The sequence below is a fragment of the Mugil cephalus genome, chromosome 9, assembly GCF_022458985.1.
Source record: "Mugil cephalus isolate CIBA_MC_2020 chromosome 9, CIBA_Mcephalus_1.1, whole genome shotgun sequence".
Lineage (NCBI taxonomy): Eukaryota > Metazoa > Chordata > Actinopteri > Mugiliformes > Mugilidae > Mugil > Mugil cephalus.
In genome coordinates, this window is record NC_061778.1 from 1,276,741 (window position 1) to 1,291,480 (window position 14,740).

Here is a 14,740-nt window from a genome sequence, read left to right on the forward strand (position 1 = left end):
CACACACACACTGGTGCACACACACACTGGTACACACACACACACACTGGTGCACACACACTGGTGCACACACACTGGTGCACACACATGGCCGGCATGCGTTCACACCCGCCCGTCCTCACGGAGCAGGAGGAGCTACAGAGAAGAGCCAATCAGGTCACAGATGAGGTAAATAACGGCTTCATGAATTATCATGTGTAAAAATTACGTATAATTATTATTATGTCTCCACTCAGAGTTCAGAGTTGTCACCAAATGACACATGAACTGAAGTTCCTGACATAAAGAAATAAGCTGTTCTTCCAGCAGGTGGAAGCCCTCACTTTAAATCTGCAGCTGAGCTTCTAATAGAAACAATAAGGACGACCTTTACTCTCTACTCAGCTTCACCTGTTAATAAATAAAAAACGTCTTGAATTTAACTCTTAATTACTCTGGAGGGTCTCGCATCCAGAGTTCATTTAAATAAATAACAACAGAGGAACAGTAATATAGGCAATAAAGGAACAGCGTCATTACGATGTGTTTCAGGTTTAATTGTGAAGACTCTGGAAACACATGACGGCTGAAATATGACTGGATAAAAGCTGAGAGACAGACAAGACATAACATGAGAAGAAAAGGATCAACAGGGAACAATTTAATCAGATTAATGTGGAAAATATTAAAATGTAGGTCAGTGTTTTTGATGAAGTTTAGGCCAAAACGACCCATCACTAAACACAACAACAACAACAATAATAAAGTCATTTAAGTTCAGTTAAATAAGGTAAATAACAGAATAATAGAAATAATGACAATAAGTAGTAGTTTTAAATTCTGATTAAATCAATACTTGTAAATCAATTATTTATTATTATTAATATTGTTGTTAATCATATAATATATTGTAGTTTTTCAACATATTCTTCATATACTTATTATATATTATATATACACTGTACATATACAGTGTGTGTGTATATATACGTATCCTTGTATATTGTATTTGATCTGAAGCTTCTCCTCCAACTCATCCTTAGAGCTACTGAGGAAAAATAAAACCATAGACACTAACGTCCTTATGACAGCATTCAGCTTTCCACACAGAGTCATCCTTTCACGACTGGTTCCTCCAGGGAGCGTCACAAGCTTTCTGTGTAACACGCCCACAAAATAAACGCATAAATAAATAACCAAAAATAACCACGGTGTGGAGCAGAGGGGCGTGCGCCCCACACAAAGAGATCTGCAGAGGCCAGCGCTCTGCCTGAGGGGAGTGTCCCCTTTAAGGACACCTGGCTCACCTGGTTGCCGTAGTGACGGCCGGTCTCCCAGGGCAACCGTCTGCAGAGATACCGATGAGCTCAGTGTGTGGTTCTAAACACACACACAAGCACTACTACAGAGAGAGAGGCTACTGCAGGTCAAAGACGTTCGTCATGTCATCGTCCCCCGTGGAGGGGACGTCCCCAGGGACAGACGTGGTATTTACACAGCGCAGCGAGGGGCGGGGAGGGGGGGCAGGGTCAACATGTGAAACAACAGGTTGATGTCACATCTAGGGATGTCCTGATCAGCCAGGCATTTTACAAATGATCAGATCACTAGGCTAAGACTTTTGTAGTTATTTATGTTAGATCTGCCTTAAGCCAAACTAAAATTAAAAGAGTGATATCGAATCAGAGGAAAAACATTACTTCAGAAAATATTCCGACTTCATCTTTTACATACTTTGCTGGGTTTTCAGACGAGACCAAAAGACGTCACCTGGATCAATAAAGGTCCTTCAATCCATGTTTGAGAAGTAACTCTCCAGACCAGCAGGTGGCAGCACTCACAGTTTGTAGAAGCATCTGGGTTTGAATCATCCATGTCAGCATGGGTTGAATTTGAATTTATTTTAATTTATTTGAGTAGGGAAAGTGATTTCTCAGATACAATTTGTTATTTTTCACAAAACAATTTGATACATTGATGATTATCTCAACTAAGTAAAAACAACACAATCAGAACTAATTTCTTCATGTTTAGCTAATTGGAAGGTGGTTGTTATTTATTTATATATTTATTTGAGTGATATCCAGTCATGTTTTATTAATAAGTGGTTGTTTTCATAATAAATAATTACGTTTTTTAAAGACATGATCATGAGGAAGATATGTATGAATGACCCAGTTACTCTCACCTGCTTAGAAACGTGCATCAGTTTCAGATCCTCGTGAGTTGTGAAGATTTGTTGCGATTTCTTCTAAATGAACGAATACATTTGTGTCTTCCAGTCACTGGAGAGCACGCGGCGGATGATTCAGCTGGTGGAGGAGGTAAATGCACATAAACAAACTCATGTTTCTAACTTTGGGAGGACCTAATGCATTACATAAGCTTTTGTCAGGATTGCCAAAAAAAAAAAAAAAAAGTTTTCGAGGCCTGTAGATGATGCAGAATGCTGCAGCTCGTATTCTGACCCTGTGTTGGCCTCTCTTCACTGGCTCCCTCGTCAGGTTAGGGCTGATTTCAAGGTCCTTCTGCTGACCATTGAAACTGTAAATGGCTTTATGCATCTTATCTGAAGGAAACTGTGACGTTTTTTGCACCTTCTCATGCACTTGTCTGTTCAATGTTCCCAAATCAGAAAAAAAGAGATTTGGTGAGCGTGCTTTTTCTTTCCGTTCACCAATGTTACGGAACTGTCTTCATGGAGACATTAGGCAGCGTGTTCTGTAGAGGTATTCACAGTTAAAGACCCAGCTGTTCTTGTACTGCTTCTGATGAGACATGACGTGTGTTTTAATTGTTAAAAGTGTTTTATCTCTGATTATTATTACGTAACTCAGTCATTTCTTAGACTGTTTTCCACACAAGCTTCCTCTCTTCGACGTCTTTTGCTTTTTAGTTTATATTCCCGTGATCTCCAGTTGGGCGGCCGTGTGGTAGTTGTTGGTTTTGAGATGACAGACAGTGAATCTTTTCTAAATGTAACTGCAACACTTTTTAATGTGTTTATGCGTTTATGCTTCCTCCCGCAGAGTAAAGATGTTGGGATCAGGACAGTGGTGATGTTAGATGAACAAGGAGGTAATCAGTTCTACTTTACTAAGCTTCAGCTCTCAACCACACCAATCAAGAAGGTGCATTTTACAAGGAAGAAGCGTAACCCTAACCCCTAACCCTAGGGCTTAGCCTCTGGTTTTCTCCCAGTGTCTTTGAACATCTTTGAAGACTGACTCTCTGATTTGAGATTTTGATTTATTGGGAACTGTTGGTGCACATTGTTTGGAAACGCCACCATGTGTCGAACCCTGTTCCTCTCTGCTCTCACCGTAAAATTAACCAACGGCGCCGTGAACCTCCCGTCCCTAACAGAGCAGCTGGAGCGCATTGAGGAAGGCATGGACTCCATCAACAGGGACATGAGAGAGGCAGAGAAGAATCTGACAGACATGGCCCAGTGCTGTGGTCTGTGTATCTGGCCAATCAGGAAGTAGGTCCAGGACCGAAACCCACAAACTGGTGCCCGGTTCCGCTAAACGAAATGTCATCGAGGTATTTGATGCCTCCGGAACCCACAGTGGTTAAAATCCAACTCATCTGAAGATAGAAAATGAAACATAATAAATCAATAATATATGCAGATGTAGATGCACAAACAAACATGCAAAACAACTTGGAACTGGGCACCAAGTGTAGGAAGCAACAGTTAGTGCAGAGTGGCATTTTTTATGATTTGCGAATAGTTCAGAAGCTGGTGTTTCAGTATTTGTGCAGTTTTTGGGGAAATAGTTGGTGATTTTTTTATTATTATTTCTGTTTGGATTTTGCTTTGCCTTCCCCGGCCACATCCCCTTGTGTTTTGCCCCCCTCCTCCTCCTCCTCCCTCCCCTCATAGAGCAGTTGGAGCGTATAGAGGAGGGTTTGGATCAGATCAACTCTGATATGAAGGAGGCAGAGAAAAACCTGACTGACCTGGGCAAGTGCTGTGGCCTCTGCTCCTGTGATAAGTAGGTGGAGGTGTGTGTGTGTGTGTGTGTGTGTGTGTGTGTTCATATGTTGATCTGCTGCCCAGTATTCTCAATAAAAAACAAAAAACAAAAAAAAAACACATTTGCATATTTTAAAATGAGTCTATGCAACTTCTCGTTTTTTAATGCTACAACATGAAACACAAAAACTCTGTGGACACTTTATTAGGAGAATGTGTGATGTAGTTCTGCTTATTTTAAAATATTACTTGTAGTTAAATTACCAGAGAGACTCGCTGCTTTTAGCTTTCGTTGCGTACTCGCTTTGCCTTTAGACGTGTCTTCTTAGCGCACGCTTCACCCGACAAAAGCCTTGATTCCTGAGAAACAGGGAAGAAAAGCTGCAGATGTAGACGTTGATTAAGTCACTTCTTCGTCTTCCTCAGACTGAAGGCGTTTGAGGAGAGCGGCGCCTACAAGGCGGTCTGGGGCGGAGCCTCTGGTCAGGATGGCGTCGTGTCCAATCAGCCGCCGTCGTCTCGAGTGGTGGACGAGAGGGAGCAGATGATGATGAGTGGAGGATACATACGGAGGTGAGGAGGTCGCTGGGATGCTGTAGGTGTGTTGTTAGAGGAGGCAGCTGCACGGCGGAGTGTGTGTTTGCTCTTCTTTACAGCAGGCTGCTATGTGATACCCCCAGCTGGACAAACATGGGACTGTGGTCGCAAACACAAGTTCCAATAATCACATCTGTGTGTGTGTTTTCGTGCTTTGGTTCCACGCAGGGTGACTAATGACGCCCGGGAGGACGAGATGGAGGAGAACCTGGCTCACGTCGGCAGCATCATCGGAAACCTGAAGAGCATGGCCCTGGACATGGGCAACGAGATCGACACGCAGAACGTCCAGATCGAACGCATACAGGGGAAGGTACGGCTGTCACCTCCGCACACTTCACTCTGCAGCTTCACGACTTATCAACACAGTGTGGCTCAGAACCCAAGGGAAAAGATATGGCTCGATTTCTGTCAAGCGTTGCAGTTGTGTTTCTGGGATTGAGCTTTGCCTGTAGGAAATATATCATTTATGGGTTTATTTGTAATCATTGTTAAGATTCAATTACCATTAAACCCTGTCCTGGGAGGAGAGTGGGCTTATAATGTGATACAAGCGCTAAAAAGTTTGTTCTCCTTGTCAGAATTCTCTGCATTTCTGCATAAAAATGAATTGGATTTCACATGAATCCTGAAATTAGACAAAGAGACACAAATATTAGACTTGTGCATTTGTTTATTCAGGAAAATCAGCCAATATTACATATGAGTGAGGTGAGCCTCCAGGATTACAAGTTCATTTGTAAAAGACAATAGGGACAAAGGAGCTTCCTGAAGAGTTCTGCAAAGAGAACAAACAACAAGAGTCTATTTTTCACTCAGAAGCAACTAAACCCTGATTTATTTAACAATATTTGAGCCCAGTGTTGAGCAAATACACACTCGTGACTTCAACCCGGGCCATTCCTGTGGCTGTGACAAACCCTCACTCACATTTCCTTCAGGCAGTGTAGCTTTTAATTAACGTCCCCTATGAGAAGAACCGGATCAGGAAGACACGCATGCTAAAAAAGAAACACAACTAAGATGGATTCCACCAAGAGAGTGCGATTCTGTTCGCCTCAACGCACACAATTATCTGCCCCAAACCAAACTTCAACCACAACATCTCTTCCAGATCTGAAGCTTCTAAATCAGTTTCTTTCATCTGAGTGAGCAAGTGGTGAAAACTGGAACCACATGTTTTTCATTTCTTGAACTTTGGAAGGAGTGTCTAATTTAGCTGGTGCAATAAAGCAAACATGAAGCTACACATAGAGCTGCGGTGTTTTCCTCCCGACAGGTTCCTTCTAACATTTCCTGTTTACCCTTTTTTTCCGCTCCCCTCTCTGCAGGCGATTCTCAACGTGTCCCGCATCGACGCTGCCAACCAGAAAGCTAACAACCTCATGAAACGATAGGAGTTTCTCCAGCCACTTTCCGTCCATTCTTTTCTTTTTCTACCAAACTATGCCGTTGCATGTCGTGCCAATGTGTTGCCGCTGTCCCCCTGTAGCTTTGCATTTGTCCCCGTCCATCATGAAATGTGCTGTAATTAGTATTACTGCTTTGATATCCCCGTAGTAGTGACCTCATCTCTTGTGTTTTGATATTTTCTTCGGGACTGGTCTAATTAACCCATTTGAAATGTTTTTGAGGGTTGTTGTTTTTTTTGTAGGAGTTTGATAGAAGATTCCTACACTTTTATTACGACTTGTCGGTCGTCACTCATCACAGGAAGCTTCTATGATCCCTGTGGGGAAAGTGGGTCACTGCAGCAGTGGACCACATGCATGTGCAGGAAAAACAGAGCGAAGAACGTGTCCCTGGGTCGCGACGTGCATCTTAAGCACATTTGTCGCATTTATTTGTACTGCACAGAATAAAAAAAAAAGAAAGTTAAGAGATTTGTCTGTGCAGAATATGTGACCATTGTCTTTCTGAAAACAAAATCCATCAGCAGCAGCCAGGTCAGTTCCCCCCACTTTCTCTAATCTGGGATGGCTGGAACACGTGCGTGGTGGCGCCATCTCCAGGCCCAGTCGGGTATTGCACAGAAGAATGAAACACGTATTTGCCTCCAGTGGAAGACCTCTGGCGGCACCAAGCGGACAAATGCGGAACTACGTCTCCAACCCTGACCTCTCCATCTTCTTCCTTATCCCAGGTTGATATAAAATGGTGGAGAATGGACAATGAATCTTACTCCGGCATCATTTTCCAAATTCTTTTTTTTTTTTTTTGCCTAAAACACCAGAAATCTAGGACAAAGTGGGGCAACTACTGAGCATGCATCTCGTTGTTTTGTTGTCACGAAATGCTAAATAATCAGTGGTATGAATTAAAAAGCATGGAAAGAAACGCGGCATAGAGCGTGGCTTTTTGGACTAATTAACTCATGCATACTCATCTGCATTATTATTATTATTATTTATTTTTTTACTTAAAACCGAAGGTTTTAAGACATCCGGGTCAAAGTGGTGCAACTACTGAGCATGCATCTCGTTGTCATGAAACGCTAAATTATGAATTAAAACGCGTGCGTGTTTTTGGGACTAATTAACTTGTGCAGGGTAAGTGGGAGGGATTTCCTTATGCGCATCATAAGTTTTTCACAATGGAATATTTGTGATTTGCGTGAAGTTTGTTGGTTTTGTGTGATAATTTAGGGGTGGGGGTGGGGGGGGGCAGGGGCAGTGGTTGGTGCACACTACGCCTGTGGCAGCTGGGGGCGCGCATCCGCCTCGAAAATATTGCGCGTTCAAGACGAAAGCGCTGCGGAGTCTGCGCATTTCGCTTCTTGTCGTCACTCCGAACTTTCGGGAGAACCACGGAGGAGGAAGGAGGGGAGAACCACGCCATTTTTTCCTGGTAAACATTTTTTTCAACCCAATTCTATAACTGTCTATCACTGGCGTTGCGATGGATTAAACACAGCGCACCGCGGATTTAAAGCGCAGAATAGAAGCGCTGGTAGCTACTGTACCGTGAAAATAAAAATAAAAATAAACGTTAGCGCAGTTAGCCGAAGCTAGCTGACATTTCGTCCTCTAATGTGGTGGTCGCGTAGCTGGACTCAGTCTGTGCGTTGTCAGTACGCGTTTGACATCCGGGATGAATGAACGCATCGGTGCCGAGGTTCGCGTTAAGTTAGTTTTCCCTGTGTCGGAGTTTGAGCCCGTTGTCGTAGCTAACGGAGATGGCGGAGTCCGTAGGCAGGATGGAGCCCAACAAAGAGCCCAGAAGACCCCCTCTGATTGGCTCAGGCCGGACACGTGACCACGCCCATGTTTATTTTACTCATTTCGCAATAAGAACTTCTCGACTGTAAATATTAACAATTATACATTCAGACAGCGTGTTTATTATCTATTTACCTGCGTATTGGATAAAAAAGATGGTTTTAATAAAAAATAACTTAAGACCAAACAAAGTAGGAGGAAACGCCTCTGTGACGAGAACTAACTGGACTGTGATTATAAACTTTATTATTATTATTATATTCTGTTCTATGTGATGAAGCTACTGGACACGGAATTTCCCTCGGGATAAATAAAGTATATCTATCTATCTGTCTGTCTATCTATCTATCTATCTATCTATCTATCTATCTATCTATCTATCTATCTGTTTAACATATCTTTACTAGTTAATAGTTGGTGTTTGCTGTTGTTGAGTATTTATTTAAATAAAACAGGATACTTTACTAATTTACTTGTTATTAAAGATGTATATTTAATAATAGTGCTAGAAATGATTACTCATCCCATGTTTATTTTAACGTCCAACCAGGAGGAGGCAGTATGGACACACAAGCTAATGAGAAAACAAGATTTTCTTGGAACGTGAAAATAACATATTGGTGGAAAAAATCAGACTTTAACAAAATAGCTAAAACCAAATCAAATCATTATTAACTCTCAGAAAAGTAACTATTTATCATATTTTTTTTAAGTTTGCTTAACTTGCTCAAATTTGTATTCTTACTCGTATTAGTTATTCTAATTCTAAATTCCAAAATGGAAATCAGCTCCTTTAAACCTCCTCCTGTTAAAATTAGACGTTGAGACTCTCGGGAAAGGCTTCGCACTGACGCACTCGACAAAATATTAGGTACAGCTGTGTAGATTCATGCTTTTGTGTGGAGACTTGTTATATTAGGAGGCGTTCGCTTTCCTTTGGGTCCCTAATAAACTGACAAATGAATGTTTATGTCCAGTCTACCTTCTACAGGTACATAGAAAAGTGACTACATTGCGTACAGATATATTTCAGTCATACTGAGACAAAGCAAAAGTACGTGTTCTGTTATTAAAATACAACATCTTGCTAAAACGTTAGGTGCACTAGTGAAAAGGGATTCCTCCTGTAGAACAGTATTTTGTGGTGCTGTTAAACTGGACCTAATGAATTGTGTATTGACTATAAGTGGACGAGCAGTAAATCTGAGTAAACTTTTTTTTTTTTGGGATCGGGGGGCATATCAGTGTCACTCATCCATGTGCACATATGACGTGCTTTCACCATCGGTTTTGTTTCAGAGACGTTCCGAAATATTGGCATTAAAACATTTATTTATCTCGGTATAAAAATCTTCTGTGTCACTGTTTAGTACCGTCTGGGTTCTGTTTTATGCTGCCACCAAGTGTTGGCACAGGATGATGTACTGGGCATTTGTTTATGTAACATAATCAGCATTTATTCAACATTTATTTTTGGTTGTTTGAAGGATGTGACATAAAGGCTCTTATCTTTATCTGCCTTCCACTGATGTCATATTACCGTCTCTCTTTTACCTCATTCTCCTTTTCGTGTCCTTGCCCTGTTGCTTTTGCAGGTTCTGTGCAGTTCTTAAGTCCAGACTGGCAGGCGAGTCAGGACCAGACAAGTCTTGGGAGGGCGGTGAGATCAGATTCAGGACGGTACCACGCTGAGTTTTAACCGAAGAAGAGGAGGCGGTGGCACCATGTCGGCCAAGTGGACTGAAGACGACGAGGAGTTCAGGTTGGAAAGAGTGAGAGGAGGCTTGAGGTCCAAACCGAGGTTCTCCTTCGACGAGGTCAAGCTGCTGCTGGAGGCGGTGAAGAGGAACAGATACATCGTCCTCAGTGAGTGGGAACGACGTCGTCTTTATTCTCTTGTACTGGAGAAATAATTAGGTCGTTGTTAACCCTCAGATTCAGGATCTCTGTGACGCGCTGTTCAGGAAATACACCGGTAACGAGGTAGAGGCTGCTCTGTTCTTAATGAAATTCTTAGAGTTGTTACAGATAAACACGTTATTTCCCTGCACGACAGCATTTGTTCATATTGAAGCCAACAGTTTCACTTGTTGTTGCTTTAGCACTTAATCAAAGAAAATTCCTGCATTATTTGGGACAGATTTTCCACTGGAGCTAAAAGTCAAACACGTTTTACAATTTCATTCCAGTTTTTTTTTCCAGTCCTAAATTGCCGCTGCATCTATAATGACTTCCTCTTCATATAGAAAATAATTTTAAAATGATTCTGCTTTTGAGTGGGTGTGTGTGTTCTGCTGCAGTCTTGTGCATCATGCCATAGTGAACAACATTACTCCCATTGCCTTGGTTTGAGATAACGCCTTCAGTTGCAACAGCTTTGCAACAACAACAACAAAAAAACATGTGGTTCCTTCAAGGACTAAATCCACAATGAAATCTGGTTCTGGTTTGAAAGTACCAGACATGCAGACATTGTAAACTGTTGAGCCTGTTCAGGACCGGTCGGATGGTAGAAATTGGTGGTGGTGTTTTTAATATGTGGTTCCTGTTGCTTGTAGACCATTCAACCAATCAACTTGCCTCCTGAAATGTACCTGGAAGGTGCAGCTCCTCGTATTCTCCGGACGGGCGCACCCCGTTTATTCTTTAGATGTTGAAGTAGTGAGTAGGGATGAGAACAGATACTTGGCACCATAATGGCCCCAGCGCTGACTCTAACAGTAGTAACCAGACTGATCTGGGTGATTTATTTGGTGCCTGTGAGTTTTTAGTTAGCTTAGCCTCCTTGGCTCTATTGCTGTGACGTCGCTACACGTGACAACACGTCAGTTTTTCACCTGCAGGGATAGAAGTGAACCTTCAAGATATCTAAGGACAAACATTTGTCAAAGGTTTGGCTCGACTTCACCTGTAAAGATGCAGACTGGTCAACCTGCAACAAGAGAGGGAACACCTGGAATTAGATTCAACATCTGGCCACGCGTAGCATTTTATTAAAAGACCAGAAATGCAACGTCTTTGATGCCTGACACTGGTTTTATTAGCATCATTATGAATTTTATTTCATATTGGTTCATTTATTTCACTTCACAAAATACCGTAATCCTTTAACACCTGAACATCCACCTGCATATAAAAAGAAAAAAAAAGCTTGCAGTATTTGAATTACCGTAACTCACCGATGGACAAAATTCAAAGTTTGCCTTAACACTGGGAAGTTGCGCCATCTGGGGGAAAAAAGCTGCCATCACGGTCATGCTGACGCTTCGCTGCTGTCGGCTGCAGGTTGGAGAGCGACACAAGACTGGGGAGACACAAACTAAGTTAGCCCAAACTAACATCACTTATCTTCTTATTTTTCAGGGAAGTTTAATCATGGTGTGTCGGCTGAAGCCAAGAAGCAGACCTGGGCTGAAATCACAGATCAGGTCAACAGTCTGGGAGAGAATCAAAGAGAGGTTAGTGTCTCTGATCTGGAATTTATTTGTAGTTTTTTTATATCTGAATATGATGAACTGTTAAAGGAGGTTCTGTTTTCTCTCCACAGGTGCGTCAGATCATGAAGAAATGGGCCGACCTGAAGTGTGATGGGAAGCGACGCATGGCGGCCCTGCGGGGCCCCAACGGCAGCAACGTGAGGAAGAAGAAACTGGGCCCCGTGGAGAGGATGGTCCATAAGATACTGATGCTGAGTCCTCAGGGAGGTGAGGCTGATCAGATTCAATGTGTGACCTTTAATAAGTGAACCGGGCTCTATCCAGTTTTTCCGTTTGTTGGATCTCAGGTTGTGACAGTGACCTGGAGATGGCTGACGATGAGAATTTTTCCAAGTTTTACGGTAAAGGGCCGCACACCGCCCCGACCCCCTACTCCTACCTCAGCCTGACTGACATCTCCCAGCCGCTACCAGGAGGAGCCTCCTTCGACATATCACCTCTTTCCTCACCAGAAAAAGAACTTGGCGGTAAGTAGATGCACCTGTATCATTCATATATAGATGGATGGGTGCATAGATGCTTCATTTATCTGGAGGGAAAATGATCAACATGTTTAAAAATTAATTCTGTTATAATTTAAATGTAGTATGAAATCAAGATGAATAGAGTGGTGTTGAGGGATTGCTTGTTGTTCTACAGCAGTCAAGGTTAATTGTGAGCAGTAGAAAGGAGAGAAACAACTTTTAATTTTAAGAAAGAAAAACCTGGGATGGTCACAGAAGACAGAAGTCTGGTTTCAGTGTTAATGGAAAAAAAAAAGGGAAAGCAATCAGTCAACATGCACGATTTTCAAGGGATCTCAATTCTGAATAATAATTCTGCAAAGTCTTCTTCCTTTTAACGGCCAAGCTCAGATTTTATGAAACATTATTGATTTATTTAAGATCCAGCTGATTTATCAGAAGCATCAACAACGCGTTCATATGCACAAACTTCAGCTGGTTTTATTCAAAGCTGTGCTAATGTTTTGCAGGTGATCCCGTCCATTCCTCCTCTGACCTCGACCTGGCTGACGAAGGAGGTAAGAATGTCCTTAGGGACAATTTAGACTCCGATTTAGTTTAGTTTTAATTCGATTAGTACTCTCAAACGATTAAAACATTTAATCAGATTAATCACAGGGTTGGTGTGGATTAATTTCGATGAATCACGATTAAATATCATTAATTCTTAATCTATATTAATCACATTTCAATTTGCATGAGCAAACAGACTCAAGAAAGAAGAGGATATATCTGCACATAACGTATTGATTAAACAGTTTCAACAAATCGTTAAACAACTGAACTACTTTTTTTTTTTTTTTTGAAACCACCCTGTGTCCACATTAATGTGTCCCTGTTGCTACGGAGACAAACTAACTTGTGGACATTGTCCAACCAGAGGAGAGCTGACGCTTCTTATTGAGAACAGTCTCTCCCAGTGAACAGTGGCTGCAGGAGTGGACACATATTAGCAGCAGCATTGGCAGCTTGTCTTTGTCTTGGTTTGTCTTGGTTTGTCTCCAGCTGTTAGCCGCGTTAGCCCAAGTGCTAGCAGAATCCCCGCTAACGTATGCTTGGCTTGGTTCATGTGCTGTTTGAAGCTGGAAAGAAAACTCCTTCCTGTAGAGTGTGATAATACTTTATGTGTCTCCACTGGTCCCTCTTGGTTTCTTTGTCCTCAAATGTCCCATGGAGAGGACCAACGTGCTGTTTAGCGTCTTCCATCTTTATGGGTTGGTTCTGCTGCCTGTCACTACCGGATCAGCTGGTGCTAACGCTAACACTACTTGGACAAACTGCCTTAAATGAGATGCTGCAGTTGGATTAATTGCGTTAAAGTTTTTAATCAGATCAGACGATGGATTAATCCGAGTTAACGCGTTAATTTTCACAGCCCTAAAATATTATTCTGGCTGCCATAGAAACGCCGTGGACACCCCAGCGATGTTTAAAGCAAACTTTAACCCGGAGCTGATGCCTGTTTTGTCATTTTTCCAGACCGCTCCATGGACTTTGAGGACACCGAGGACGCCTTGTTCTCCTCGTACCCTTCCTCTGCTCCACCGCCCACCTCCTTGGATCCGCTGCCCGACAACGCCCTGACCAGAGTCAAGCCGGTCCACACCTACTCCAGGACCAGCCAGGGCCAGAACCCCACCCAGAGCCACGCCCCCTCCTCGCCGCCCTCCTCCTCCCGACCTCCGCCCGGACCATCCTCCTCTGTGGCTTCCACTTCCTCTGACTTCCCTTCAGTGTCCGATTCGGATGCTGCGCCTCCCCCATCCCAGTCCCCCACCAGCTCCAAAGTGACTGCCTCCTCCACCTCCTCCTCCCTCCCTGCTCCTCCCTCCTCATTACCTCCCCCTTCCCCTGCGTCCTCCTCTCCGTCTGTCGCAGCCAGTGATGCTACCTCTCAGCCTGCAGCCTCTTCTACCTCCATCCCACCTCCACCGCCACCACCGCCACCACCTCCTCCACTTCCTCCTGCTTACTCCAACTCTCGCCAGCCTCCCCCCTACTCCTCGGTCCTCCCACCCAGTCAGCCTCCGCCCACGTCCGATCCCCTCCCGGCCGGGGCGTCCTCGCGCCGCCAGCCCGACCACGTGGCCCAGATGGTGTCCCAGAGTCTGCAGCAGCAGCGGGCCAGCAGGATGCTCCTGACCTCGGTGTCCCAGTCGCTGGAGGTGTTGGCGCAGTCGGTCCAGCTGCTGGTGGAGAGCCAGCAGGAGTTTGTGCAGGAGTCTTTGCTCCTCCAGAGGGAGACGGTGGACATCCTGAAGGACTTCTCCAACACGGCACTGACTATGCTGAGGGACAAGGCCAACAGCGGACAGCTGACGTACCACCATCCTGCTTCATATTTCTAAGGAAAATAGACAGAAATAAAACTCGTAGTATTTCAAAAGAGACGGAGAATAATCTTCTTGGTATGAATCCTAAAAGAGGTGGAACACATTCGACTCCAGGACTGAAAGAGCTGCTCTACTTTTTCTGAAAATGTGATGAGACGTTTTCCCAGAGGCGCCACTAGAGTCCTTCTTTTATTTTTACTTTGTAATTCTCAAATTACTACTAATTGTTTTTGTCACTGTACTTGACTTTTTAAACGGTGCTGACTGGAGACGGATGAAGGCTCAGCGGTTCTCAGAATGAATGGACTTTGTAAGGAGTGATGGAGAAAAAACTGTTGGAATCTCCTCTTGATGCTTTGCTCAGGAGCAGGAAGAAGGCGCGGGTGTCCTTATTATTTGTCTAATTTAAAGCTAATTCTCTCTCATTTGTCTGTGTGAGCTGCTTCCAGTATGTCCCCTGACTTCCAGTCAATGCAAAGTTTGTATCATAAGCCACAAGAGATAGAAATAAATAAATAAAGTGGAATCCAGGAGTTTGTTGCACATAAACGATCTGGAAACTACTTTAAAAGTGAAGTGACGTCTCTCCCTTCTGCAGTGAGGCTGTTCATACAGGACGTGTTTGTAAAGT

General features: G+C 43.3%; 2 protein-coding genes across 3 annotated transcripts; both read left to right on the top strand.

Annotated features, from left to right (window-relative positions):
* On the top strand, positions 1–6,437 carry zgc:101731 (SNARE_SNAP25N and SNARE_SNAP23C domain-containing protein). 2 transcript variants are annotated; one of them, XM_047595121.1, is made up of 7 exons: positions 1–168; positions 2,262–2,303; positions 3,009–3,057; positions 3,346–3,463; positions 4,388–4,534; positions 4,727–4,871; positions 5,890–6,437. In XM_047595121.1, exons 1-7 carry the CDS (start codon positions 88–90, stop codon positions 5,953–5,955), a joined length of 648 nt encoding a protein of 215 aa, XP_047451077.1. In that variant the 5' UTR covers positions 1–87; the 3' UTR covers positions 5,956–6,437. The 2 variants fall into 2 exon arrangements, with proteins under 2 accessions (XP_047451077.1, XP_047451078.1); XM_047595122.1 differs by lacking the exon at positions 3,346–3,463 and adding an exon at positions 3,869–3,980 and having other exon boundaries at positions 2–168.
* Positions 6,438–7,241: 804 nt separating this feature from the next.
* Positions 7,242–14,685, top strand: zgc:113149 (uncharacterized protein LOC541363 homolog). The gene is made up of 7 exons (XM_047595117.1): positions 7,242–7,405; positions 9,372–9,642; positions 11,140–11,234; positions 11,324–11,480; positions 11,561–11,740; positions 12,247–12,294; positions 13,256–14,685. The coding sequence occupies exons 2-7, from the start codon at positions 9,501–9,503 to the stop codon at positions 14,122–14,124; spliced, it is 1,491 nt and encodes a 496-aa protein (XP_047451073.1). The 5' UTR covers positions 7,242–7,405; positions 9,372–9,500; the 3' UTR covers positions 14,125–14,685.
* Positions 14,686–14,740: the final 55 nt, after the last annotated feature.

What these genes read in the sequence shown, in the direction of transcription:
- zgc:113149 (XM_047595117.1), top strand. Translation starts at nt 9,501, where the DNA reads ATGTCGGCCAAGTGGACTGAAGACGACGAGGAGTTCAGGTTGGAAAGA. An exon ending in TGGGAGAGAATCAAAGAGAG is followed by an intron (nt 11,235 to 11,323) that starts GTTAGTGTCTCT and finishes TTCTCTCCACAG; the next exon opens with GTGCGTCAGATCATGAAGAA. An exon ending in ACCAGAAAAAGAACTTGGCG is followed by an intron (nt 11,741 to 12,246) that starts GTAAGTAGATGC and finishes AATGTTTTGCAG; the next exon opens with GTGATCCCGTCCATTCCTCC.
- zgc:101731 (XM_047595121.1), top strand. Translation starts at nt 88, where the DNA reads ATGGCCGGCATGCGTTCACACCCGCCCGTCCTCACGGAGCAGGAGGAG. An exon ending in TGATTCAGCTGGTGGAGGAG is followed by an intron (nt 2,304 to 3,008) that starts GTAAATGCACAT and finishes TTCCTCCCGCAG; the next exon opens with AGTAAAGATGTTGGGATCAG. An exon ending in TCGAACGCATACAGGGGAAG is followed by an intron (nt 4,872 to 5,889) that starts GTACGGCTGTCA and finishes CCCTCTCTGCAG; the next exon opens with GCGATTCTCAACGTGTCCCG.